The sequence below is a fragment of the Miscanthus floridulus genome, chromosome 14 (genome assembly GCF_019320115.1).
Source record: "Miscanthus floridulus cultivar M001 chromosome 14, ASM1932011v1, whole genome shotgun sequence".
NCBI lineage: Eukaryota > Viridiplantae > Streptophyta > Magnoliopsida > Poales > Poaceae > Miscanthus > Miscanthus floridulus.
Window position 1 is genome coordinate 79,430,501 of NC_089593.1, and position 26,209 is coordinate 79,456,709.

The window sequence follows — 26,209 nt, forward strand, 5'->3', positions numbered from 1 at the left end:
TTAGACCTTGCTACAAGGCTCATACTTCGCCTTCCAGCAAGCTCGGGGACTACATCGGTACGTTGCACCTGCCGGTGCATCTTGTATTGCCTGTACGACAATTGGGTCCTCAACTTAACTGGGAATTCTTTTTAGACCCTGGCACCACGTGCCTACGTCACCTACTGCCAGGCTCGGGGACTAAGTGGGCACACTTCACCTTGCGACGAATGTGTTTGCTTTTCGACCACTACACCTCTGATGATCAAGGATGCTACGCTTCAAGATTCACTTACATTTCTTTTCAGAAATACAACTGGGCACACTTCACAGGATAGAAATCTTTTTATTTTTTCTTAGGAGCACCATACATTCTTCGGACAACCTACTTCTCCGGCGACAATGGTTGTTAGAGATGTCAAGGACTCAAGCCTTACTTGTCGGAGAAGGTAAAAATGGCGTGTCGCAGCATAATACATGGTGCTCGGGGACTAGCTGTGGGGGTATTAACCCCTATACCCTTACGGCTAGGCTTCGGCCGGCCCGGATCAGTGGGTCCGGTCCACCAAAAGATGATGCGCGGCCCGGCCAACCTGATCGGAGTCCTGCGCAAGAAGTCAAGGCAGATCTGGCGATCAAGCAAGATCCTGGTCGGTTAGAATAGTTTCCAGGTCTGTAACCCTGCCCCTCGGACTATATAAGGCGGGCAGGGGACCCCTCTAAAAAACATCTCTCATTGACATACAGCAATACAAATCAGACGCAGGACGTAGGTATTACGCCTTCTTGGCGGCCGAACCTAGATAAAACCTCGTGTCTGTCTTGCGTCACCGTCTTATTTGTGGCTTGCGCATCTGTCTGTCGACAATCTACTACCTTGGGCATACCCCTAGGTAGACTGCCGACCATATTTCGTCGACACTAGAGGGGGGTGAATAGTCTCTTAAAAAAATTCTACAACAACACTAAGGTAAGTGATTAGTAAATAAGATGGCAAAGCGAATTTTGCGCTACCACTACACTTGTGTTGCAAGCCACCTACCCAATTCTAAAATATATGATCTCTAGTATATCACAACAAGGCTAAGTCACTAATTTATACCAAGGTGAGGAAACTAGCAAGAGAACTACAACTAAGAGCTATACTAACTAGTTTCAACTACCACAAGCTCTACACAAGTAAAGGCACAATGTAATACAAGAGAGTGGTAGAGAGGTATACCGCCGTGGCAAGTGATAAATCAATTAATACCAATGAATACCAAGGAGACAATCAAGACACAATGATTTTTCTTCTGAGGTTCACTTGCTTGCCGGCAAGCTAGTCCCCGTTGTGCCGATTCACTCACTTGGAGGTTCACGCGCTAATTGGCATCACACGCCAAACCCGCAACCGGGTGCCACACAACCAACACAATATGAGGATCCATAAGCTACGCGCAATCCACTAGAGTTGCCTTTGGCGCTCTACCGGGAAAGGCACAAGAACCACTCACAAACACAATGATCAGAGCCAGAGACAATCACCTTCCTCCGCTCGACGATCCACTAATCACTGGGCCGTCTAGGTGTTGGCAAACACTAAGGATAACAAGAACTCCAACAGTCCAAATCGCCCAACTAGTGCTACAAGATGCTAAGACACTAAGCAATGCACTAGAGGCTCTCCAATCTCAATCAAGATGATGAAATCAAGTGTGCAAGTGAGTGCAGTGGTGTGCTAAGCTCTTAAAGGATGTATGCAGCTGTTAAAAGTGACAAGAGAGTGGCCAAGGCCGGCCACTAGCTAGCTCTATTTATAAGCCCATAAGCAAATAGAGCCATCACCCCTTTGAGTCCGCTTCTGTGGGATCACTGGACATATCGGTGTGGCACTAGACATGGGGTAGCGGTGCCGCTTCAACGGTCATCCACTGCTGAGGGGATTGATCCCTTGTTCCTCCGAAACCGGCTCCATTGATCAGCCGGTCGGAATTAGTTCCATGTTTCGTATGACGAAGAGCAGTGGCCGTACCATGCGAGTATTCCCAGTCATAGTTGTCGCTGGCACCATTCTTGTATGTCATACACATTCTTGTAGCTTCACGTCTTCACCACGACAATTTACTGTACCAGCTGTACATTCAGAAAATTCTGGTTTATGCAAGGCTGTGTGCATCCATATATTTATTGTATCCTGAAGACCAGTTTGCGTTTGTGTCTGAATTTAGCTGTGATGACAGGCAAAAAGGGGAAAAAAGAGCAAGACAAAACAGGGAAACCTTCACAACTAACTCGGTTCAATATTCTTGTAGAGTTCTTATGCATGCCCAAGCCCTAGTTGTCGATTGTTTAATGTGTGATGATAACACCACCGTTTACATCGCTTGTTTTTTTGTGTCACTGTGCTCCACCGGCTTTTGAACCGGGGGTGAAATATTATCACCGCTGGTTCTAGTCAAACTGGTGTTGAAATAAAATCGTGCTGTGAAAATAAAATCTGTAGTAGTGCAATCCGCTTCCTTGCTAGCTCCACTTCCGTAACCAAAGAGATGTAAAAAGAGATGAATTCTGCCGTCTAGTTTTCCGGTGAAATTGATTTCCTGCTAACTTACAGAATAATATCAGTACAGTACTGCAGATTTTGAGATTCCAGTTAAGTTCAAATCCCATCAGATTTGTCATATGCACAAGCAGTTACGTCCGATACATTATCCCTTAACGCTATGGAATCCAGCCATCACAATCCAACCTGTACTGCAGCTATACGTCTCTAATACTCTTCAATTCGCATGTCATTTGTCAAATGTGAAGATATCTGAAGTATCAAAAACCTAGGAGAGATCAAATCCCTGCAGTAACACTTCAGGAAAATCCAAGAAGTAAGCAGCCAGTTATGTTACTGAAAGTTAAATTTAGTCAGGTTGTCCGAGAAACATGGAGATGTGTGAAGACTATAGTGATCCGACCAGAGAAAGCGTCCAAATTTAGTCTATCCATTGCTGGTCACAAATTACAATTCCTAGTACCACAATAATAATGTCCCCCTAATTACCAAGTACCGCAGAACGATAGAAAAAGTGCAAGTTTCTATTCTTAAGCTGGCCAAATTAGCTAACTAGATAGACAATTACTAGATTACACAATTATTAGATCACTGGATGGAAATAAGAAATGGTTGACAAAACAACCATTAGTAGTGTCCCAATGATCACTTTAGACAGAAGCAGTGTAAGTTTCTATTCTGGAGCTGTATAGATTTATTGCTTAAGAAATATTTTTTAATGGGACATTGACATGGTAGCATGGTGGAAATTTAAAGAGTACAAGTTATACTAACAGAACAGCAAACTAGACTATGCTTAAAACAGAGAAAAATAGTTCATGGGGCCATTGAGCTCCGGTTGTCACTAAGGCATTGAAAAGAAAAATAGTTCGGCACAAACCTTGGTTCAAGGGTCAGGTGTAGAAAGGAAGAACTTGCACTTCTTCCTCTCTGCAAGTCACTCAACCAGGTATCTGCCAAACAAGAACCACCGTTACGACAATAGTGATCAATACTGAGTTTATTATTCATGTGATACATAAAAGAGGCACAATTTGAAGGACCTTAGATAACTATAATACAACAGAAATTAAATGAAATGTAAAAGCAAGAGGCGTAAATTCATATCATGACCTTTTCTACATTTTTTACCAAGCAGGAACAAAAAAATCATTATACCTAAAATTTCTACCAAGCAGGAACAAAAAAATCATTCAGAACAGAAAAGTATTAAACTGAACATGTTGTCATTCACCATCTCAAACTAGGTACGTCATAGCACTAGGGATCATGACCTAATCACTTCATGGTGTTTAAAATAAGCGAAGGGAAACCATTATACCTTCAATTGCTTCCCTAGGAGTCTTTGAAGCCAAGGCCAATGCTCTTCCAGAATCGGTTGCCACCCTTGCCTGGCTTCTTACCCTTGCCAGATTTCTTTGTGCTATAAAATATAGAAATCTGCTTGAGGAAAGCCTACTCAATCTGGAACATGGATAGATAGAAAACATTAGAACTACTTTACAACTAGAAGGAACCTACTGAAATTGCTTATACAGAAGAGCAAATAAAAAAGCTTGCTAAATCCCTCACTAATGCAGTGTGACAATACTGCTATAAATGCATTACATCAGAAGTTCACAAAACTAGAGATGCCAACAAAACATGCATCAGTCACTACACCAGATTTGCACATCACTGCCGGCATCATCACTGCAGGATTTGTGAGAACCGGCAGTGATGTACTTTCACTGCCGGTTATGAGCTTGAAAATAAAAAAATGATTGGGGCTGGGCTAAAACCGGTAGTGAAGGACCACATCACTGCCGGTTTGTGGCTTGAACCGACAATGTTTTGGCGGGCACTCATCACTGCTGGTTAAGCCAAGAGCCGATAGTGATTGGGCTCTATCACTGTCGGTTCTAGCCAAGAACCGACGGTGATAAGCCTACAACACAAAAAGGCTACAACCGTCCTCTCCTTCCTCCTCTCTTCCATCCCGAGAACAGAGGCACGCGTTTAGACCCTTCCTCTACTTAAATGTATAGGCAACCATGGCATGGTATGTAGTGCATGTTGGTCAAATGCCTAGGATTTATCGAACCTAGGAAGATTGCTATGCTCAAGTCAATCGCTACCCTAGTAATTTGCACAAAAAATACAACACAGAAGCTAAAGCTTTGAGGGCCTACTATAGTCATCCAGCCTACCTTGCAAACCATGGGCAACCGTCCTACTATGGTCCAATGAATATAAACCATGGCCATCCGCTGGCACTGGAGATCGAAGAGAAGCCACCCACCGGAGATGTGAAGATTAGGAGAATTGCTCCTTGGTCTTGGAAAGATGTCATGCTTTTTTTATGGCTATGGTCATCGCTTTTCTTATTTGGAAGTTGATGCAGGCTTAGTTTCGTAGAACAATAGGTGGACTTTGTTGTATGTGGTCAATCAAACAATGAATTTGTTCTAGGTGAACATATGCTATTATTTGACTTTGTTGTATGTGGACTTATTATTAGACTTTACATTAAACATATTATATATATATGAACATATGCTATTAGTAGCTGTCTGTGGCCAAAACTAACCACGATCGTGTCACAGCCATGACACATCGTCGCCTGTTACCCCATCGTCGAAGAACTGATCAACAACAAGAAGCGGCTGATATCGCTGGGATAGGAGAGCCGCATGATCCGACAAACGGTGACAGTGTCAATCAGGTCGGTGAGAACGAGCAGCCATGGACCCCGTCCGACCTGCTCGACCTGGGTCAAAATGACCAAGATGGTCAGGTAACTTTGGTATCATGTCACTATGTAGCCACACACGCTAATCAATTGAGAGGGTCATAGCTTACTTGGTGTCTCTAGTAGGAGCCTCCACCGACTGAGGAGCCAGAGGGTTCAGGTAGTAGGAAGGCCAGATCCAAGCGAGGCGTGTCAAAGATTCCTGTTGGTAGGAATGCACACTGGCACATTACTGAGTTCGATGAATTCGGGGATCCACTCTCACCGCCTATAGCTTTGACCAAATACAAGACTATCCTCGGGTTACTTGTTAGGGACTTCATCTCGATTAAGTACAGGAAGTGGATCGGGAAAGATGATGACCGGTGGAGAGTTCCCAAAAGCGAGAAGGATTACATATGGGATGTCAAGATCCCAGAGTATTTCACTTTCCCAGCCGAGTATGACAGGGAGTTAGTCAAAAAAAAAGCAAAAGAAATCATGGGGATATGCTTCAAGAATTTCAAGGGGACATTGTACAAGAATTTTGTCCTCAAAAATAAAGAGCCAGATTTTGATGGTGGACAATTTAGCAAGCAGAAGGACTTCTGGCAGGCTTTCAAGGAATACAGGTTATCCAAGGAGTACTTAGAACTAAGTAGGAAGAATAAGGGGAATTCATAGAAAGAGACAAATCCTCATCATCTCAGCTCTCGTGGCTACGCCAAAAAGATGCCAGAATTTGAAGCAGAACTTGAAAAGATGGATCGCCTTGCTGAGGAAGGTGTTCAGGTTGGGACCACTGATTGGGAGCCTAGATCGGTATTATACTGTATGGGGAGAAATGTACGGCACGCCGAGGACGGGAGCTTTAGCTCCTCAAATTAACCCATGAGCGAATTCATCCAGAGGATCTCCCAGTTAACTAAGGAGGTGAGGCAAGGGACTCACACTTCTAATAGGGAGAAAGACATGCTCACCCAAACACTCAGAACCAAGGAGCACCCTGGTCGCACTAGAGGAACCAATGTTGTTCCTTGGAAACTAGCATTCCCCCAAGAATCTAACACTTACTGGAGCCGTTCGAGGGGTAGAGCGGAACATGAGACAGAGTATTTGAGGAGACTAAAAGAGATGGAAGACAGAATGGAAGCACGGATTGAGGCGACCATTGAAGCGCGAGTCGAGCAAATTTTGCTATCCAAGGGGTTAGTAGTACCATAAAACCCTACTCCTAGTTTCTTTAGCCCAATGTTTAGGGGTCGCAGCAGCTGCGTATCGACCCCGCTCGACGAAGAAGAGGTGAATGTGCCTCATCCGATGGACGACATCACTGAACCCGTCAATGTCAGGTTGTACATCCATTAGGAATGGACAAAGGACAAGGTGGCGCTCGGCCAGGCCTGGCGTATGGGAGACGAGACAATTAATGGCCGCCCAATTCCACTGGGGTACGCTCGCATCACCATTGACAGAATACTTGATAAGAAGTATAACAAGATACCCATTGAGTACCCCGTAGCGGAAGACATGCCAAAACTTGGTCAAAACAAGGGCTCTCAAGTGGCCTGGCGCAAGCGCTTCATTAAGCTTGACCATCAATTGTCCTCTAATGATGAGGACGACTACGAGTCTTCGCCCACCCGTGATAATCACTCACCATCTCCCAATAGAGATCACTCCCCTCCTCATCCGGAGCCATCACCCCCGAGAAGACAGAGGTCTCCTTCTATTCCTCCCCATCCGACTCCATCTTCATTAGCCCCGAGAAACGAGACTCCTCCTCCTCCTCCTCCTCCTCCATCTTCATCAGCGCCGAGAAAATAGAATTCTCGTCGTCATCCTCCTCCTCCACCTCAGCCCAAAACAAGATCAAGGACATCCTCGCAGTCACAGAAAAGGTCCTTGGATTCGGTCGCTAATGCTCCCAAAGTGGACCAACATAAAAGAAAAAGGTTGTTCAGTGGCAGCGTTACCACCTTGATGAAAGACAAATTTACAGCACACATCTCGAAGGAAGATTGTGTTAGTTTCTTCAATCTATGTGCCTCACTGCCTTCGTTTTTGTTGAAGTCCGAATTCGAAAGGCAAACACAGAATAAATACGCTACAACAAGAGACGAAGAAATACACAATAAAGATTTAAGGAACATTACGAAGTTAGTCGAAGACAACCCTGATTTAACCATGGAAGAGGCCACGAACATCTATTATGATGTACAAGGGACGGGAACACTGACAATGAAATATGAAAGGGGCAATCTTTTGGTTCCCGATCATGAGTATAAAAATCTGACAACATATATGCGCCAATTACATGAATATTACATGGCTCAAGCAACCGAGATGGACGACTCATGTTTTGAGGTTATTATCCGTTCGCCACATATTTTCCAATATCATGAAGAAGAGAAGTTCGATGTCGATTGGGAGTGCTTGTTCTAGCTATACTAGAAACACTCTCTCGATGTTCAAATGTTGATGCTGTGGACTATGTAAGTACCCTACACGCACGATATTACAATTAACTACTCTCTCGAGACACAAATTGTTAACTTTTGAGCACTTCCCATGATTTTATGTTGGTGTATAGCAAAATTTTACATTCTAAAAAGCAAATGGGATTACATAGGCTTCTTGGACCCATGCGAGTCAATGAGAGGACATGTCTAGGCCTCTATGGATGTGACATGGAAGACATGAAACAGAGATTGATTGCTGTTTTCGACAAATTCACGATGAAGAAGAAAACCCACATACTTCTAGCCTACAACTGCGAGTGTATGTTCTTGGCTTTTAATTTTATGCTTCTTTTTTCATTAAGATTATTCAATAATTAGGATTCTATGATTGTAGCAACCATTTCGTCTTCATTTGTGTTAATCTTGCTAAAAATCTGCTCGAGGTGTGGGACTCGAAGAAAAAACCATTTCATCATCTCGATGCACTGGTGGCAGTGCTGAATTAGTAAGCGATCCTAATAACTATTATTTTCTAATCACACATACGACTTTCTAATGTTTCTCCTTTTAATGTTGCTCAGTGTCCGAAGAAGACATATCGGTGGGACGCTGGTCCCATTCATGGTTGTCGAAATGGAGGGGAAGTACCTATCACAGCCGGCGGGAAACAATGAATGCGGGTTTTATGCAACGTGGGTAATGCTTCGCTACATCGGCGGGAAATCGGAAGAAGCCGATAAGTTGGTGTGTATAATCCCCATTTCATTTATGTCTGTTAATAATTCAACAAAATGATTTACTGTTCCTCTTTGGATATCATCTTTTTTGAACGACAGCGCAAGAAATATAAGCAGGAAAGGCTGCTAGACATGGAGATCGTTGCACTATAATCGGAGCTGGCAAAATTCATCTTAGTCGAGGTATTGGAAAAAGATGGAGTATTTTCCATTGCACAATCCGTGAAGTACAAGGACCAGGATGGCCCAGAGCGGCTCGCCACATTATTGTAAGAAATCCGAGAAGCATGTCTGAAGTCCAATAACATTTCTTTTTTATTTTGAGGGATCGAGATGAGGATAAGAACATTTGAATTGTAATCGTAACATTTGTAATGTTTAATATTGATGGACCTGTCGTCTACATAGCGCATATAAAGCGAAACTCGATTCCACAAAAAAATATAAATTAAAATAAATTATAAAACAATAAAATATGAATGGGCCATCACTGCCGGTTAGCAACAAACCGGCAGTGTTGTCGTAACCATCACTGCTGGTTAGAAGCAAACCGACAGTGTTGTCTTGCTCAACACTGTCGGCTTGAACCATGAATCAACACTGATAGTTACAAGAACACTGCCGGTTTGATCCATGAACCGACACTTATATTTACTACAACACTGCCAGTTTGATCCATAAACCGACAGTGTAGGCTTGCTCAACACTGCTGGCTTCAGCCAAGAACCGACACTCTTAAAGCAACCGTCATTGTCGGTTGGCACTACAAACCGGCAGTGTTGTTCAACTGGACACTGCCGGGCGGAGCCAAGAACCGACACTATTTCCTGTAGATCAGTGTCAGTTTTTAAGGACCGGTAGTGATATCAACCCGGCAGTGAAGTGGGTTTTTAAACCGCTAGTAATGTCCAGATCTGGGGTAGTGAGTATATCTGGAGGATAAAACTTTCACCAATAATCCTTGCATGAACACTCATAATCTTTGAAGTGATGAAACATATTGTTGTCCCGCACAATTATCTCCCTACCAACAATACCAGATATGAATTTAAAAGCCCGGTGGCAGTATGCAATCAACTTTATATAGTATCACAACTCCAATAGGACTACATGTATGCATTTCAATAGTTGAATCCTTTAGTGCTTCCTTATTGGATATTAATCAACATGCACAAGAAAGAAAGAAAAACTCAGAACAGGTCTTTTTGCAACGAGGACACATGTATGCATTTCAATAGTTCCAAGACTAACGTATACTTGCACTTGCAGCTTAAAGTTCAAATGATTCCCTTCTCTCTTTTTTATATAGAACAGTCACAATATGTTTTCGCATAAAGGACTAAAGTAAAATGACTATGAATTGCCATCAGTGTGAATTTTGTCTTAATACTTGAAATAAGTTGCAGATCCGACACAACAAAACTTACATGCAAGTGATGGATTGTGATGTGTACAAGATATTGAATCCAGCTGATTCCTCTAAAAAATCAACTAAAGAAGTAAACATCGCATCTAAATCGGGTTCCTTCTCCATAGAGGTGAAGAGATGTGGATCTAGATTGAATGAAAGTTTGGCAAGAGAAAGAACACAAACCTTGAATCTTTCAGTCCTTTCTCACATTTGTCTTGTCCTTTCTGCCACCAAGAAAAAAGTACAAGAAAATTAGTTGTCCCCAAACCCTCGCACACAGGGGAATGGGATGGAAGGAAAGGGATGCTGAGGTAATGCACCTGGATGCGGAGGGAAACAGGGATGCAGCGGTGGTAGCCCTCTTGCTCGCCGGCGGTGGCCTAGGGCTGCGGCGGCGTCCGTCCCTTGGGCGGCGGGGTCTGGGGCCGTGGCCTGGGGTGGCGGGATGCTGGGGCGACAACAGACTAGGGCAGCGGGAAGCTGGGGCGACGACGGGCTGGGGCGGCAATGGCTGGGCGGCGCTGTCTCCGTCAGCCTTCGACGGCATGCGGCTAGAGCGACGGCTTGGGCGGCGTATGTACGTGGGGTTGGAGCGGTGGCTTCGGCGGCGTGACTGTGTGGGTGGATGGGAGGATTGGGCCTGGTGACTGTTTGTTTTATTGGGCTCAATATATATTTCGCTCCCGCGCTGGCTTCTATTTTGACGCGTTCAATCTCCCGTGCGGTATTTCACATCTACTAGGTTGTGCGCCTACCCCTTTTAACGACACTTTGAGAGTGGATGCATTAGGCTACGCCGACAATTTTTTTGTCTATAACTTTTGCCAACAGTTTATATGATGCTAAAAGATGACACAATTGCCAACATAAAATGTGTTGTTCAAACCCTAGATTTACCAACACCTAAGTGTAGGGAAAAGTGGGTCATGGTGTAGTGAAAATATTACTAGAGGCGGCTAGATTCCAGCATGTCTCTTGAAATCGACCTATAGGGACGACTGGGTACCCACCTTTAGAATTCACAGGTAGAGGACCAAGCAGCCGCCTATACAAACCCATTTTAGTCACATTTAAAAAAGCTTTCCACAGTAACTTACATACATATAGTATTAAAAATAGTAAAAAAAATCTAAAATATTTTTCTAAATTTCTCACCATGTTTGATGCATTTGTCACACTCTAAAATATTTAATTTTATGTGAATAGAAACTAAACGAAACATTATATTTTGTCAAGTATTTAGTCTAATAAAACTTGTATATATGTTAATACAAAACTTATCAAGTAAAATAAAACTTTTCCACTTAAGATCGTTTAGAAGCCAAAATATTTAAAATAAAATTTGTATATGCTAACATAAAAGAATAGCATCATATACTTAGTCACAAGTGACTATGTGGTGTGGTGGTTGGGGAAGTTGCAGTAGCCCTTGAGCACAATAAAATATTTTTCTTATTTTTTTATAATTTTTAGAATTTCTTAAAATACTTTTAGAAGCAGTTGACACTAAGTCAATCGCTACTGAAAATCATTTGTAGGGTTGGTTGACTTATGAAAACCGCCGCCGAAAATAGATTTTTACATACGGTTTTAAAACCATTCCTAGAAATACCTAATGTTTATAATCGGTAATAACGGTTTTGAAGACCAATCTAAAAAACAATTTTGACCGTCTCTAAAAAAAATTTTGTCTGGTAGTTGCATATAACAATTGTGCCACAACATTTTTTTTTATTTTTCTAACCTTCCTATATCTTTATCAGATAAAGAGTAGATCAAGATTTCTGCAGAAGGTTGGATATGAAAAAGCAAGATCTCGCACCCTCGCATCCTGGCATCACACAGCCTCATATATGATAAGGTCAAGCTGGGTCGTTTTACAAAGCAGTAGTAGCTCAATCTGCTGAGAAAAGCCGCGTGCGTGCAAGTTGGGCAGATTCCGGACGCGTGCAACAGATGAGGCCGGGCGGTCTCACTCTCAGTGATGCTATATTCTGTGACCTGCTGAGGGTATTGATCCATCCCTGCTTCCTTTAAATCCCGGCTGGAATCGGTTCCCTGTGTCGATCGTATGACCTAGCACAGGCCGTACCATACGGGTATTCCTTCTCCTTGTCGGTACTACTGCTGAGGGTAGTGATTCTACTGCTTTTCTCCTTGTACTGGCCGGTGTGGTGTGCGTGCAGAGCAATGCATCAACTGTACACTCGCTCCAGCAGAATTTCTACTCGAACCCTTCTAGCTAAACAGGGCTCTCAAATTTAGGTCCTCTCCGACGCAAACTCCTCTCCGACGGTCTCTAGATCCGGTGTTCTCGGTCGCTCCTCAAACCACGGCCGCTCTTCCCCAACTTCCATCATATCGCTTCTCACCGACCCCGGGAATCCACTCGGCCACTTCTCCCCGACACCCTCCCTGGTCCGGTGAAGTTAACCTCGACTCCCCAACACCCTCCCTGGTCTAGCCGTTGTGGTGTGTGTCCAAGTGTAGAGAGCAATGCATCTACTATATATGCCGTATGGCTAATTCAGCGGAGCAATTTGTTGCTGTGCTAGCTAGTATAAATTTTTTTAATGCAATGGTAGGAGCTCTGTCTTTTAGTTAAGGAAGAGAGCAAATATAATAAAGAGATAATTGCGCTGTGGGTCCTTAAACTTTTCGTCACTTCTCACCTAGGTCCATGAACTTTTTTCACTCATCTGGGTCCAGAAACTTTATCTACATCCTAGCTGCTGTCTAGAGCAGGCCACGTAGGACTCTGCTGCCAACGTAGCCGCTGATGTAGTGCCACGTGCTCTTTTTTTATTTCACAATCAGGCTGAAACTTTAGAAAATGGTATAAAATCGTAGAAAAATCATAAAAAGAAAATTATGCAATAGATATATAATATGCTATGTTTCAGTTTAATGTTTTTGCTATAGCTATAGATCTATGTGTTTATGTGTCTAATTCATAACTGCAGCTCCTGTACTCCAATTGTGGTGAAAGTTTTATGGTAGACTATTCATTGTAAGCTTGAGCTATGGTAAAAATTTCAGAATCAATGGAGTATGTATGACCGAGTTATTGATTTACCTAGGTTTATGCTTGTAACGTCAAGAACATTATCCTTCTTCCTGCTACGGATTATATTCCAGCCATCACAATCCAATCTCCGCTGCAGTTTTAGGTTCTCTAGCATTCTTTAATTCACATGTCATATGCCAGATGTAAAGATATGTGAGGTATCACAATCTAGGGTGATCAAATCCCAGTAGTAGTAATAAGTTAACACTTTCTGGAAAAAATCCAAGTGGTAGTATAATCCACCGGTTATTACCATTGGATACCAGGATTACGTATGAGTATCTAGACGAAGTGATCCTGTTTAGAGGATGTAATATTGAGTTATCTTTCATTTCAAATGTCATTTAAAGTTAAACAGTCATAACTAGGTTTTCAAAAACATGCCCTGAAATGTGGCGAAGGTGGTCTTGGATACGACCTTAGGGAACCGATGAAGGTGGGATGAGGGTTACTAGTTGGCACACCTAGCTAATACCATTTCATATATACTTGTACATTTACTACCTCAAAAGTTAACCATAGGAACCGATGGCAAGCGTGACATGTTATAGCAACAAGTAAGGGAGTGTTCCCGGCTGCTCCATTTCACAAATTGCAGCTCCGCTCTAGCTCCGTCTTGCCAAACACCTCCGGCTCCTAAAACTCCACTCCAAGAAAAGAGGTAGAGTTAGGGGGGCCAACTCCAAGTTTTTTCTCGATCACCTCAAAAGGTGGATTTAGACTTTTGTACTCCCTCATGAAGTTGGGAAAAATTACCCACAATTGTCAATCATTAATAAAAACACCCATGCAACCACTACTAGAGAACAGACTTTAGAATGATGTCCCAATTTGGCATTAGCCTCGGTATTTTTTGCCCCCGGGACTAGAAGGCCTTTAGTCCCGGTTGGTGTCTCCAACCGATACTAAAGGTCCCTACCCAATGGCTAAACCGGGACTAAAAGTCCTCCAACCTTTAGTCCCGGTTGGTAATACCAACCCAGACTAAAGGTAGACCTTTTAGTCCCGGTTGGTAACACCAACCCGGACTAAAGGACCCTTTAGTCCCGGTTGGTAACACCAACCGGGACTAAAGGTCCCCGGATGGGTTAGTTCAAAAGAAAAGCATCCCATCCATTGTTAGATGTGTTGCGTAGGTGGGGTGGTAAGCTACGCGCGAGGCAGTGCATGAGGTCTTGGGTTCGAATCTCACAGGGCGCGGCGGTGGGAGGCATTATTTTTTTTAAAGCTAGGAGGATCTTTAGTCCCGGTTGTGGCAAACCGGGACTAAAGAACAACACCTTTAGCCCCGAATTGCTAGTCCCGGTTGGGAAACCGGGAGTAAAGCTGGTTCCCAACCGGGACTAAATCTCATATCTGTAGTAGTGAACTATTCCCCTCACCTAGGGCCGTATGCACACCTCCACCGTGACTTTTTTCTTTCCCGCGACGCTCCTTCACTACGTAGAAAACGATTTTTAGCAACGGTTCGAATTTTTTGTAGGGGCGGCTGGTGATGGAGCCGCCCCTAAAGTGGCGTGCTAGGGTGCCCAGACACCAGCCGCCCCTACAAACGGAACAACAGGGGCGGCTGGTGTTACGAGCCGCCCCTACAAATGGGGTCTTATTTGTAGGGGTGGCTCAATTACCAGCCACCCCTGGAAATGGTATTTGTAGGGGCGGCTGGTGATTGAGCCGCCCCTACAAATGGCCCCGTATTTATAGCACCGATTTGTAGGGGCGGCTCAATCACCTCCTGCTTTTTTTGATATAATGCCACATCTCATGATTCACATGGTTCATCAGATACAGGCGCTTGGCCCTTGCTACTTGCATGAAATGTGGTCATATGAGCGGTTCATGTCGGTTTTAAGTCGATACGTGCATAATCGAGCATACCCAGAGAGCTCCATGATAGAGGGTTACAGTACTGAAGAAGTCGTCGAGTGCTGTCAAGAGTACCTAAAAGTACAGAAAGGGATTGGTAAACCCGATTCTCGTCACAAGGGTAGGCTGGCTGGGAAGGGCACCGGTGGTAGAAAAGTGTTCATCGACCATGACTATAAAGAGGTGAGTCGGGCGCATTACAGTGTCTTGCAGAGTACACAACTGATGCAACCGTATATTGGTGAACACTTGGCTATCATTATGGCGGAGAGAAATGGCCGTTCGGATGATTGGGTCATGAAACAGCACAAGCAACGACTAACTACATGGTTGAAGAACCAAAACATACCGCCTGAAGAAACCATAGACTCTATTACCATCAGTAGGTTGGCGGAGGGGCCACCGAGACAAGTGACATCTTGGAATGCTTATGACATTAATGGGTACACGTACTATACCCACGCAAAGGATAGTAAATATGTGAACCAAAACAGCGGCGTTCGAATAGAGGCTCTCGATGGATTAGGGTGAAAGATCGAATACTTTGGCATCATTGAAGAGATATGAGAACTTGACTATGGAAGGGATATAACGGTGGCCCTGTTTCGATGCCACTGGATCAAACAACACCAACTGAACGAGATCGGATTGAGAGTCCTGGACCTCGAGAATCTAGGCTACCAAGATGACCCTTGGGTGCTCGCTTCACGTGTCGCACATGTTTTCTATATGTCTGACCCACAAAGTAACCTCCCCTCGAAGAAGAAGACAAAGCACGTGGTTGCCTCCGGGAAACAACACATTATTGGAGTCGATGGCGTGGATGATGTTGAAGCTTACAATAAGTACGATGAGATGCCGCTATTCATAAACTTTCCTAAGAAGATCAGTGTTGTGGAAAAGAACCTCCCCAAAGACATAATGCCATGGGAACGAAAAGGTGTCAAAGGGAAAGTCATTACAGCGGGCTAGCTAGTTGTTGAATGTGGAGTGTTTGTGTAAGTGTATGTTTGTAAGACTTCATTTATGCATGCGTGTGAGACTATATATTTATGTACGTGTGTAAGACTACATATTTTTGTATGTGTATGAGACTACATTTTATGCATGTGTGTGAGACTACCCTTTGCAACATCCAGATGACTCTATTTGAACATCCACTTTATTACTACAAAATTTCATTTGTCAAAGTTTGAGCACTTCAAATTTTCAAATTTAAAAAAATGACAAGTTCAAACGAGATTTTCAACCACTAAATGTTTTTGAGCTGAAAAAGTGATGAATACCAAAGTTGTATAACTCATCAAGATCTATAACTTTTATTTTGATCATTTCTTTATCTGACAAAGTGATAGTAAACATTGTTCACAAATCAACATGTTTCTCGTATAGTTCATGAAACTATGAGTCATGTGAATGTATGAACAATGTTTACTAATACTTTGTCACATGAAAAAGTGACCAAAATAAAAGTTGTAGATAGTGAGGAGTTCAACAACTTTTTTGTTCACGACTTTTATTGTTGAAATCATTTAAGGTTTCAAAATCTTGTTTGAAGTTGCCATTTAGTGAAATTCAAAATTTGAACTATTCAAATTTTGTCAAATGAAAATATGATCAAAATAAAAGTTGTACATATTGATGAGTTCTACAACTTTGGTATTCATGAGTTTTTCATGTGAAATCATTTACTCTTTCAAAATATTGTTTCAAGTTGAAATTATTTGAATTTCAAAATTTGAATCGTTCAAAGAAAGTCACATGACAAGATGACCAAAATAAAAGTTGTACATGTTGATGAGTTATACAACTTTTACGTTTACAACATTTTCATTTTATTTCATTTAACATCATAAAATTGAATTCGAAGTTTTAAAATTCAAATTTTTAATTTTTGTTTTTTTTGTTTTCTATATTGTTTTGACTACAATTGTTTATATATATATATTTCTTCATATATAGAATAATAAAAAATATTATATTTGTGTATATACATAATTTTTTTATATTACTTTGTGTTTTTATGATATAAAAAATATAGAATTTATAATTTTTTTTAAAAAAATATTTGTAGGGGCGGTTGGATCAGGAACCACCCCTGAAAATTCATTTGTAGGGGCGGCTGGATCAGGAACCGCCCCTACAAATGCATTTGTAGGGGCGGCTGGATCAGGAACCGCCCCTACAAATGGTACCTAGTATAAATAGGAGGGAAGTGCACGGGAGTCATCATCTGGGCGCTGTCTTCTTCCTCCGACGCCGTCAGGCTGCCTAGGGTTTCCGCCGCCGGTCCCGTGCCCGCCGACACCAGCACCCGGTCCCCGGCGCCCGCCCCCGCGCGGCGACCCCCGGCGTCCCGCGCCCGGCCCCCGGCGCCCTCCCCCGCGTGCCGACACCCACACCCGGTCCCCGGTGCCCGCCCCCGCGCGCCGCGCCGACCCCCGGCGTCCTCCCCCGCGTGCCGACCCCCGGCGACCCGCGCTCGGCCCCCGGCGCCCGCCCCTGCACGCCGACAACCCGCGCCCGGCCCTCGGCTCAGGTTTGTTCCGTCCCTTAACCTTCTTCTTGTCTTCAGTTCCTATCAGTACATTGTTACCGTGCACACCGAGGATGCTACACACACGGCCTATCGGTACATTGTTTTCTCGCAATTTCCAGATGAATTCTTTTGTCATTGGATCTATTTCACTATGTGATGGCCATTGCTTGTTCTACCCCATATGTTTGCGAGCACGGATGGTTGTGGTGGTCAATACGAAACATGTATGTAATATTACAAATAAGAAAAATATCTGTTAATGTCTCAACAATGCTTAATTCGATTTCACAGAACATGAGAAAAACTATTGCTTACCACTGCGCTAATTGGAGTAAATGTGTCCTGTCCTTTAGCCAAAGCCCATGGAAGACCAGCAGACTACAAATATATCATATAATAAGTATAAGTAAATACAAGGTAGATAGAAGTTTTACGTCAAGTCATTGTGCTTACTTCTAAGATTATACAAAGAGTTCTGTTGAGAAAGGATGTGTTTTCAAAGTTTAGGGACCTAAAATGCGTTTTCAAAGTTTATGGACTTAAATGGCATTCCTTGACAAGTTTAGGGGCCGCTCATACATTAAACTCTTATGGAAATATGAAACATATACGTACTGGATCATTGAGGTCTTGCTGCATTTTTTCTAATAGACATGATATGTCATATTAGAAAACAAATGACTTATAAAACTATGAGACTGATTTGCTCCTGAATATGTTTCAGGAATCACCAGGATAACATTTGCCGGTTAAGAAAAAAATACTCTAATAAAAAAGAAAAGCACACAGTTACTATATATAGTAATACCTACCTTAGTAGCAACTTGAATTTCTTTTGCTGTCATGTCCAAAGCAAGTGCATAACCTGGAAATTGTTGTTTCAATGTTAGTAAAGCATGCATGCCACAGTTGACATACAGAACTATTATAGTATACTACTCCATTTGTTTTGAAATACTAAATATCATAGGAATTGTAGAACATAATGTAAAGCAAATGGTCCATGTACGTACCCTTCCTTAATTATAGGGATTACTATTTTTGGATTGGTGAAGACATTACTAATAGGTACCCCTATAATTAGGGACAAGTTTTTTTAATGCTTGGATACCTTATATTTCAGTATGGAGGTATTTATTACAGGTTTGTCACTATATGGCAGCTAACCCAGAGATCTTGGTTTTATGGAATGGTGTCACCGAAAAGTTTACTAATCAATGTGTTTGTATTTTACATTTTTTCATAGACCATGACTATTATTACCTTTATCGTAATTGTGTCATCAGGTATGCTTGTGGATGTACTTTTTATTGAATATTCTATACTCTCCGTTCTAGACCTGAGAATTTTTTGGACCAAGACCAAAAACAAAGTTTGGTTCGTTTTGGGCTAAACAATTTGTGCCCATGACCATCATATGGGCTGTGTCAAGTCATCAGTTTGTGGTTAGACCTGGGCCGTGTCACTCATCGTTACTCAAGTTGCCTTCACTTGCTGTCATGTGTTACATCTGAGTGCTACATCCATTTAAGAGTGCTCTATATTGCTCTTGTATAATTTTGTCCACTATAGGTTAGAAATACCATGTGACCCAATAATATGGCTGTAATGTATTGTCTGGACATAGTCAGGTATCTGTCAAATGCAATGCTGTGGTTGATACAGTTACATGTCCAGTAGAAAGACGTCATTCATTGTTCTTTATAATTTGGCTACTTGTTGGTAAACATATATTTCAGATAGCATAGGTGAAGTTTTTAGTCCAAATGAGTCATTTGCTTCTCACTTGTCTAAACTGAGCCTTAAGCTATCGAAGATGGCACAATAGGGCATAGTAGATCATGTGTCTTTGCTTCTCTGGTACCTAGGTCGATGTGAGTATTAGACAGCATAGATGCATTCCATTAGTAAATTTTATCTAGCTAAGCCCATGACCTGGATAGTGGCTGTCAGTACTATTAAATTTTATCTAGCTGTCAGTACTATTAAATTTCTAAAAACTGGATAGTGGTCATTTCAGCTAAGTGTCAGTGCTCATTTCAGTTAAGTTTCAGTGCTCATTTTAGTTAATTTTCAGTGCTCATTTCAGTTCAGTTTTAGTGCTCATTTCAGTTCAGTTTTAGTGCTCATTTCAGTTTCAATTTCAGTGCTATTTTCTGAATGTGAACTACTTGATGCTGTGATCTACCTAATGTTGTGATCTACCTGGTACCTGAATGCTGCTGGCTGGCTGTAATCGGGCTTGCTGGCTGCTGGCTGCTGGCTCCTACTACTGCTCTACTTATTAGGCAGTATCAGGCTTGCTGGCTGCTGGCTGGTACCAGTGGCTGCTGGCTGCTAGTTGGTCTCCTACAACTCCTATTACTACTACTTGCTACTCCTACTACTACTCTACTACTATACTCTCCTCTACTCCACTCTACTCCTCTCCTCTCCTAAGCAGCTTTTGCTACTTCTACTACTACTCTACTACTTCCCTAATACTACTGTTTACTACTTCTACTTCTGTCTTCTATCAACTACTGGCTGCTGGCTGCTGGCTGGTCTCCTACAACTCCTATTACTACTACTTGCTACTCCTACTACTACTCTACTACTATACTCTCCTCTACTCCACTCTACTCCTCTCCTCTCCTAAGCAGCTTTTGCTACTTCTACTACTACTCTACTACTTCCCTAATACTACTGTTTACTACTTCTACTTCTGTCTTCTATCAACTACTTGTACTTCTGTCAACTAATTCTACTACTTCCCTACTACTACTGTCTACTACTTCTGATTGTCCAATCTGCCTATTAGGTTCAGAAGATATTAAGCATATGATGTTCATGTGTGATCGAGCAAAGTCAGTATGGCAGCTGTTGCTTTTTTGGGAAGCAGCACCTGCTTTTTTGCCAAAGGATTGCTCGAAAAAATATGAAAGAGGCAAGCCCTTCCTACCAAACCGGGACATCCAGCGCCTACCACTTGGAATGAGAAGGTTCCATGATTGGTACTTGCGTGTTCTCCCAACGAGCATAGATATCATACAAGCATGCTTTCCCACCGGCACATTTGGAAGCCTAGCCGGGAAAATTGTCTTTGACTTCAATGACATGCACACATGCTTTCACCTAGGAGAAATGGAGATGAATCTAATTCGCACGTGGTGCCTATAAGTCCTTGTCCTCCCGATATGATATGAATGTAATCTTTGAATTATGTTGTAACTAACCCACGCCGTGATTTGTAGAATGCAAGTGCACATTGTCAAACAAATGCCAAGTGTGAAAGCCGAGTATGTAGACCCTCAAGCTATAGCCCAAACAAATTTTAATTATCCTAAACGGTGGACACTGGATGCCAAAGAGCTAGCAGCTGCAAAGACTCTTCGGGAGAAAGAGCGCATCCGTAGTGCGAAGCTAAGGGAAGAGTCCCTTAAGGTTGCGGCATACATTGCCTTGGCTTTCAAAAATCTCCAACACCACTCTACTATATGGCTACCATACAACTTCGAGTAAGCTCAACTCTATACTTAAAGCTTTGTTCGATATATTTCATTCGATGCAAAAGGGCGTATCTAGTTCTATGATTAAATCCATGCAGCAACCACTGGATTTGTATAGTCGTCGATGTCGGGAGGAGCATGGCATGGGTCTTTGATTCATTAGATAAGGACACGGTGACATACAAAGACTTCATATCGATTCTCAAGACGTATACATATCGACAATCCTCATTAGCTTATATGTTTGTATACATACTTGTAACGTTCACTTTTGGATACTAACAAGTTGTATTTGCTAAAATAATTCGAATAGGGCATTTAGGTTCTATGTCACTAATCATCATGGAAGGCATGATCCAACAAGGAAGGAAAAGCTGGCTATAAAAACACTATGTGCGGTAAGTGTAACTTACTTCTTCAGTACTCCGTTACATGGCTGTCAAAAGCATTACTAAACATTTTCATATGCAAAACACACAGTGCCCCAAGCAGAAGCCTGGGAGTGTACATTGTGGATACTATATATGTTCTATGATGGGTAACACCGGTGCCTACAGGAGACACCCCTTAAGGGTAAGTTTGAACCTCTTCACCCATAGTATAAAAACTTCGTAAATGGTATGAAATACTAAACCGAAACTTGTTTTCTTGTAGTGGAGAGAAGAGAAAGGAATGAAAAGAGACTCATACAAGGATGACCAACTCTTAGAGCTCGTCGGCGACCTTTGCAACTTCATATTGGACCAGATTGTACACGTCAGAGGCGCCTACCATGACCGAGAGTCTGAGTTAGGTACAAATCCTCAGTACCAACACCTTCGTGAGACAGAAAGGCTAGCTCTAGGACGTTGATAACAATGTGTATGGAATTTATATATTTAATGATGGATTGTATATATTCATGTGAATTGGACTTGTAATTGTAGTTTATAGAATACTCTTATGTTTGTAGTCGCGGTCGCGGGGTGTTCGGCAACGCGAACGCTGGTCACGGGGCGTTCGGCAACGCGAACGCGGTTCGAAACGTTGGTTGTGGGACGTTCGGCAAAGCGATTTTGAATTGAAAAAGCGATATTTTTTTGCGGGAAAACGAACTGTAGGGGCGGTTCTAGATTGAACCACCCCTACAAATACCCGTTGGTAGGGGCGGCTGGTACTACAGCCGCCCCTACAAATCAATTTGTAGGGGCGGCTGGTGTTTCGAGCCGCCCCTACAAATAGATTTTTAGGGGCGGCTGGTAATAAGAGCTGCCCCTACAAATAGATTTGTAGGGGCGGCTGGAAACACCAGCCGCCCCTACAAATCGATTTGTAGGGGCGGCCTGGGAACCGCCCCTACAAATGCATGATTTGTAGAGACCCTTGCGTCGGGGCGGCTGGGTAAACCGCCCCTACAAATGGTCTACAACCGCCCCTACAAATGCTTTTTGACGTAGTGCTTCTCTCGCTGCTTCTCCTCCCCACAAAACCTAGCATTGCCGCAATTGTTCCGGCTTCCACAACCAGCGCCGTCGGGCTCCATTGGGCCCTCATCCGTTGCCGGTGGCCGTGGCCTCCTATGGCCCTACCCCCTCCTTTGAAGGACCCGTCCCGGCCTGGCCCGGTAATTCCCCGGCCAGCCAGCTGCCAGGCACAACCGGCATTCGTGTAGTGGTCGCGGCCGGCCAACCCACAGCCACCCATACCACTGGCAGCCAAGCCATGGCCGGCCAGGCGCTGTTGCCGGCCGGACACTCCTTCCCAAGGCAGGCCGCAGGTTCCCAAGGGCCAGCTGCAAGCTAAGGAACTGCACAACACCAGCGAAGGAGGATCGAGGGCATATTAGACCTTTGTCAGGAAACCTCACAAAAGTGGAGCTAGAGCTAGACTGCGTGCCAAACAGGATCAACTGCTCTAGCAGGAACTTCACAGTAGAGCTACCCTATGGTGGAGTTGGTGGAGCAGAGCTGAAAAAACTGGAGCAGAACAGTCCCAAACAGGCCCTAATATCTTGGCAATGACAGAAACATAGTATAGGTCGGACGAAGTATTATGGTGTTCTACTATAGTAGAGGAGAGAAAAAAGGAGATGAACATATTCATTTTTATTTAGATTTATCTTCTTCCTTTTTTGATATAAGGCGGATTTATCGGTATCTGCACCGCTGCAACAATAGCAAGCTAATAACGACGACACGGCCAAATCATATCATCAATATATTCTTTTTCTCCCACCCCTTTATTTTCTACAATTAATTAATAATGTTTTTCCTAGATGTAACCGATTGGTTGATTCTCTTTGTGATCGATTTTATTTGCGAAGACAAAAAATAGAGACGCGCTAGTGCCCTGGCCCTATCTATCTATCTATCTCTGAAGAATGTTCGTTGTGCTTGCTTTCAGTCTATTCCATTGCTGTACGTAGCTAGAACTAGCTAGCTAGGCACATCTGGAGTTGACAAGAAATCGACACATATATAAATTCATATTCCTGTAGCCTATATATGGGCCATATTAGATTAAATTTCATGTGCCAAATTTTTATAAGGACGTGTGCATTTATTTCAAGATAATAGTCACTAAAAGAGTAAAAGTAGCATAAACAGGGTTTAGTTGTAGACTTGTAGTTAGGTTTTTGGCATGAACCGAAATTATGGTTTCTAGTAGAATTGGAAGATTATTTGTAAGAGTAACATTCAACACACTGAAGTTCTTTAATCCTAATCTTCTTACACAACTAACAAAACAATTTCTCATTTTAAAAATTAAGAAACTATATAATTGTCGGCATGGTCTCTGTCTCACTGAGGTGCCTCTTTGGCGGCAGAGACGATGGTACATGTGAAAGGTCCTAATGGCCAGAGGGGGGGGGGTGAATAGCCTATTAAAAATTCTACAACAACACTAAGGCAAGTGATTAGTAAATAAGATGGCGAAGCGAATTTTGCGCTATCACTACACTTGTATTGCAAAGCCACCTACCCAATTCTAAAATGTATGATCTCTAGTACATCACAGCGAAGGAGCACATGTGGAGTTCCCTTCTCTCCCCCATACTAGACTTGATGAAGTGAAGATGGCTTCCATATTTAAGGATGCCATCCTCCATTTCAACTAGCAAAGTGGGACTAAAGTTTCTCTACTTCCCCATATACACACATGAATATCCTCCGCTTCAACTAGCAAAGTGGGACTAAAGTTTCTGCACTTCCCCATATACACACATGCATGAATGGGTCTTTAAGATTTATTTGGAATAATTGGAGGCCAGTATTAGCCACAATAACTCTAGGGTTGGGGTATAGGCTTGGTGAACTAACCTAGATCCTAACCCATTGAATGCCCTCGTATTATGTTGCATGGCATGGTACCTTGCAAAGGCAACCCCTTCTTCTGTCCAGAACAAATAGGACATGAAATTGATCAATTCAAATATTTTGCAGAAACATTACTGAATAATGAAATCAGATCTAAGAGAAGGAAAACGTGTAGGTTTGTGAGATTCTCAGTAGCTAGCTAGGTCAATACAACACAATTCCAAAGATATATTCCTTGGTCCCTGTTGGAAAGACGGCTCATGCATTATCCAAACACCTAAATTGATCTCAGTAAACTAGATCGTGCTGGGCTGTTCAAAAAAGTTGATGAATTCCGTGCAGCGCTAGCTAGAGTGGTAGTCGACCCGGACCCGTTATGGGAAACCTAGGCAGCCTGCAAACTCTATAAAAGGCAACCACCCCTGTGCTCCCAAACCATCAGTCGTCCATACTACTCATATCTCTACGTGCATCCACAGCTAGCAGCTTGTTGCATTGACACACTCATAGACAGACAGACAGAGATAACTAAGGCAAGCTAGCTTGCTCACCGATCAAGTGATATCAAATGGAGCGTGTGATGCAGCTGGCGTCGGAGCGTGCGGTGGTGGTGTTCACGCTGAGCAGCTGCTGCATGTGCCACACGGTGACGCAGCTGATGGCGGACCTGAGCGTGAACGCGCTGGTGCACGAGCTGGACAGAGACCCCAGGGGCAAGGACATGGAGCGCGCCCTCCTCAAGATGCTGGGCGGGAGGGGCCCCGCCGTCCCCGCCGTCTTCATCGGCGGCAAGCTCGTCGGCGGCACCAACAGCGTCATGTCGCTCCACCTCGCCGGCGAGCTCGTGCCCATGCTCATAAACGCTGGCGCGCTCTGGGTTTAGACACCAGGGCATCGTCACCGGTACACGTCACGTACGTATATACGTGTGCATGCATGCGTGCGTGAGAAAATAAATAGATCATGCATGGTCGAAGAGTATACCACTATACCAGTGTTGATTAGTAGCGTGTGTGTCAATTAAGGGCAGGTTTTTCCCGTCCTGTTCTTCTGATGAGAGAGTTGACAGGAATAAGGCAACTAGCTTCCTGCTAGCTTCAAGCATGCCTAGCTTGTAAGTAGGAGCTAGCTAGTGAGCGAGAGGATGAAATGGTGGCCTACCTAGCTTCTAATTTCGTCTTCTAGCTAGCTTCTTCCTTTTTGATGTTTTCTTTCTAACTTGCTATATATGGTGCCTGCGTGTACTGATCGATCGATCGACCGACCCTTTCTCGACGGGCTTATATGAATATATATCATATATATATGCTGAGAGTTAAGTAACATGTATATTGTCTTATGAATGTATACAGATTAAACAATCTTCCATACCGTGCATTTTCTTGGTTTGATCATTATTGACGATAAGTAATTTATAGTAACAAGTAAATATAAATTTATCTAAAATAGCACGAAACATAATTTACTGTCCTGGAGCAGTATTACAATTTAAAATGCATTGTTCTAGTCATTAGCTTGTGATTCGTTATAGATTTGTACGTACTTGCCTCTAGATAGCATATGTATGTATAATTGATCTCTACATACATGGGGTCATACAATATGTATGTTTACTTTAATTTGAACTACTTTTTCATATATTGTAGTAACAAAAGGTGGAGAGAATATTCAATGGAAGCCACAACTTCATGGTGGAATTATGAAAACTTTTAAGAATCATTTTTAGGGGTTTTCACAAATTCACCATTCCACCGGATATTTTCCCCAACTTAGAAGTGTTTCTCAAAGTGTTTGAAAATCAGCACATCCATATTGCATCCATAGTGACATGTCACACAAGTTGATATACAAACTGGTTTTTAAAAATACATACAAAACAACAAAATTTAGCTCCATGTGTACTAGCAGAAAAGAACAAAAAGATTTTACATATCAATATTTGTGGCATGTCCCATATAGGGCTGCTCTATATATAGATGTGCAAATTTTTGATTTTTTGTTTAAAAACTGCTACTTTGATACATGGAGGGTACTTTAATTTATGGTATTGTTTCATATATATATATATATATATGTGTGTGTGTGTGTGTGTGTGTGTGTGTGTGTGTG

General features: G+C 42.7%; 1 protein-coding gene across 1 annotated transcript; it reads left to right on the forward strand.

The window, feature by feature from the left end:
* The first annotated feature begins 24,520 nt into the window (after positions 1-24,520).
* LOC136504956 (putative glutaredoxin-C14) lies at positions 24,521-25,466 on the forward strand. The gene is made up of 2 exons (XM_066500009.1): positions 24,521-25,101; positions 25,133-25,466. Exon 1 carries the CDS (start codon positions 24,669-24,671, stop codon positions 24,981-24,983), a length of 315 nt encoding a protein of 104 aa, XP_066356106.1. The 5' UTR covers positions 24,521-24,668; the 3' UTR covers positions 24,984-25,101; positions 25,133-25,466.
* Positions 25,467-26,209: the final 743 nt, after the last annotated feature.

Excerpts from the sequence above, each read along its gene's own strand:
- LOC136504956 (XM_066500009.1), top strand. The coding sequence starts at position 24,669 with ATGGAGCGTGTGATGCAGCTGGCGTCGGAGCGTGCGGTGGTGGTGTTC.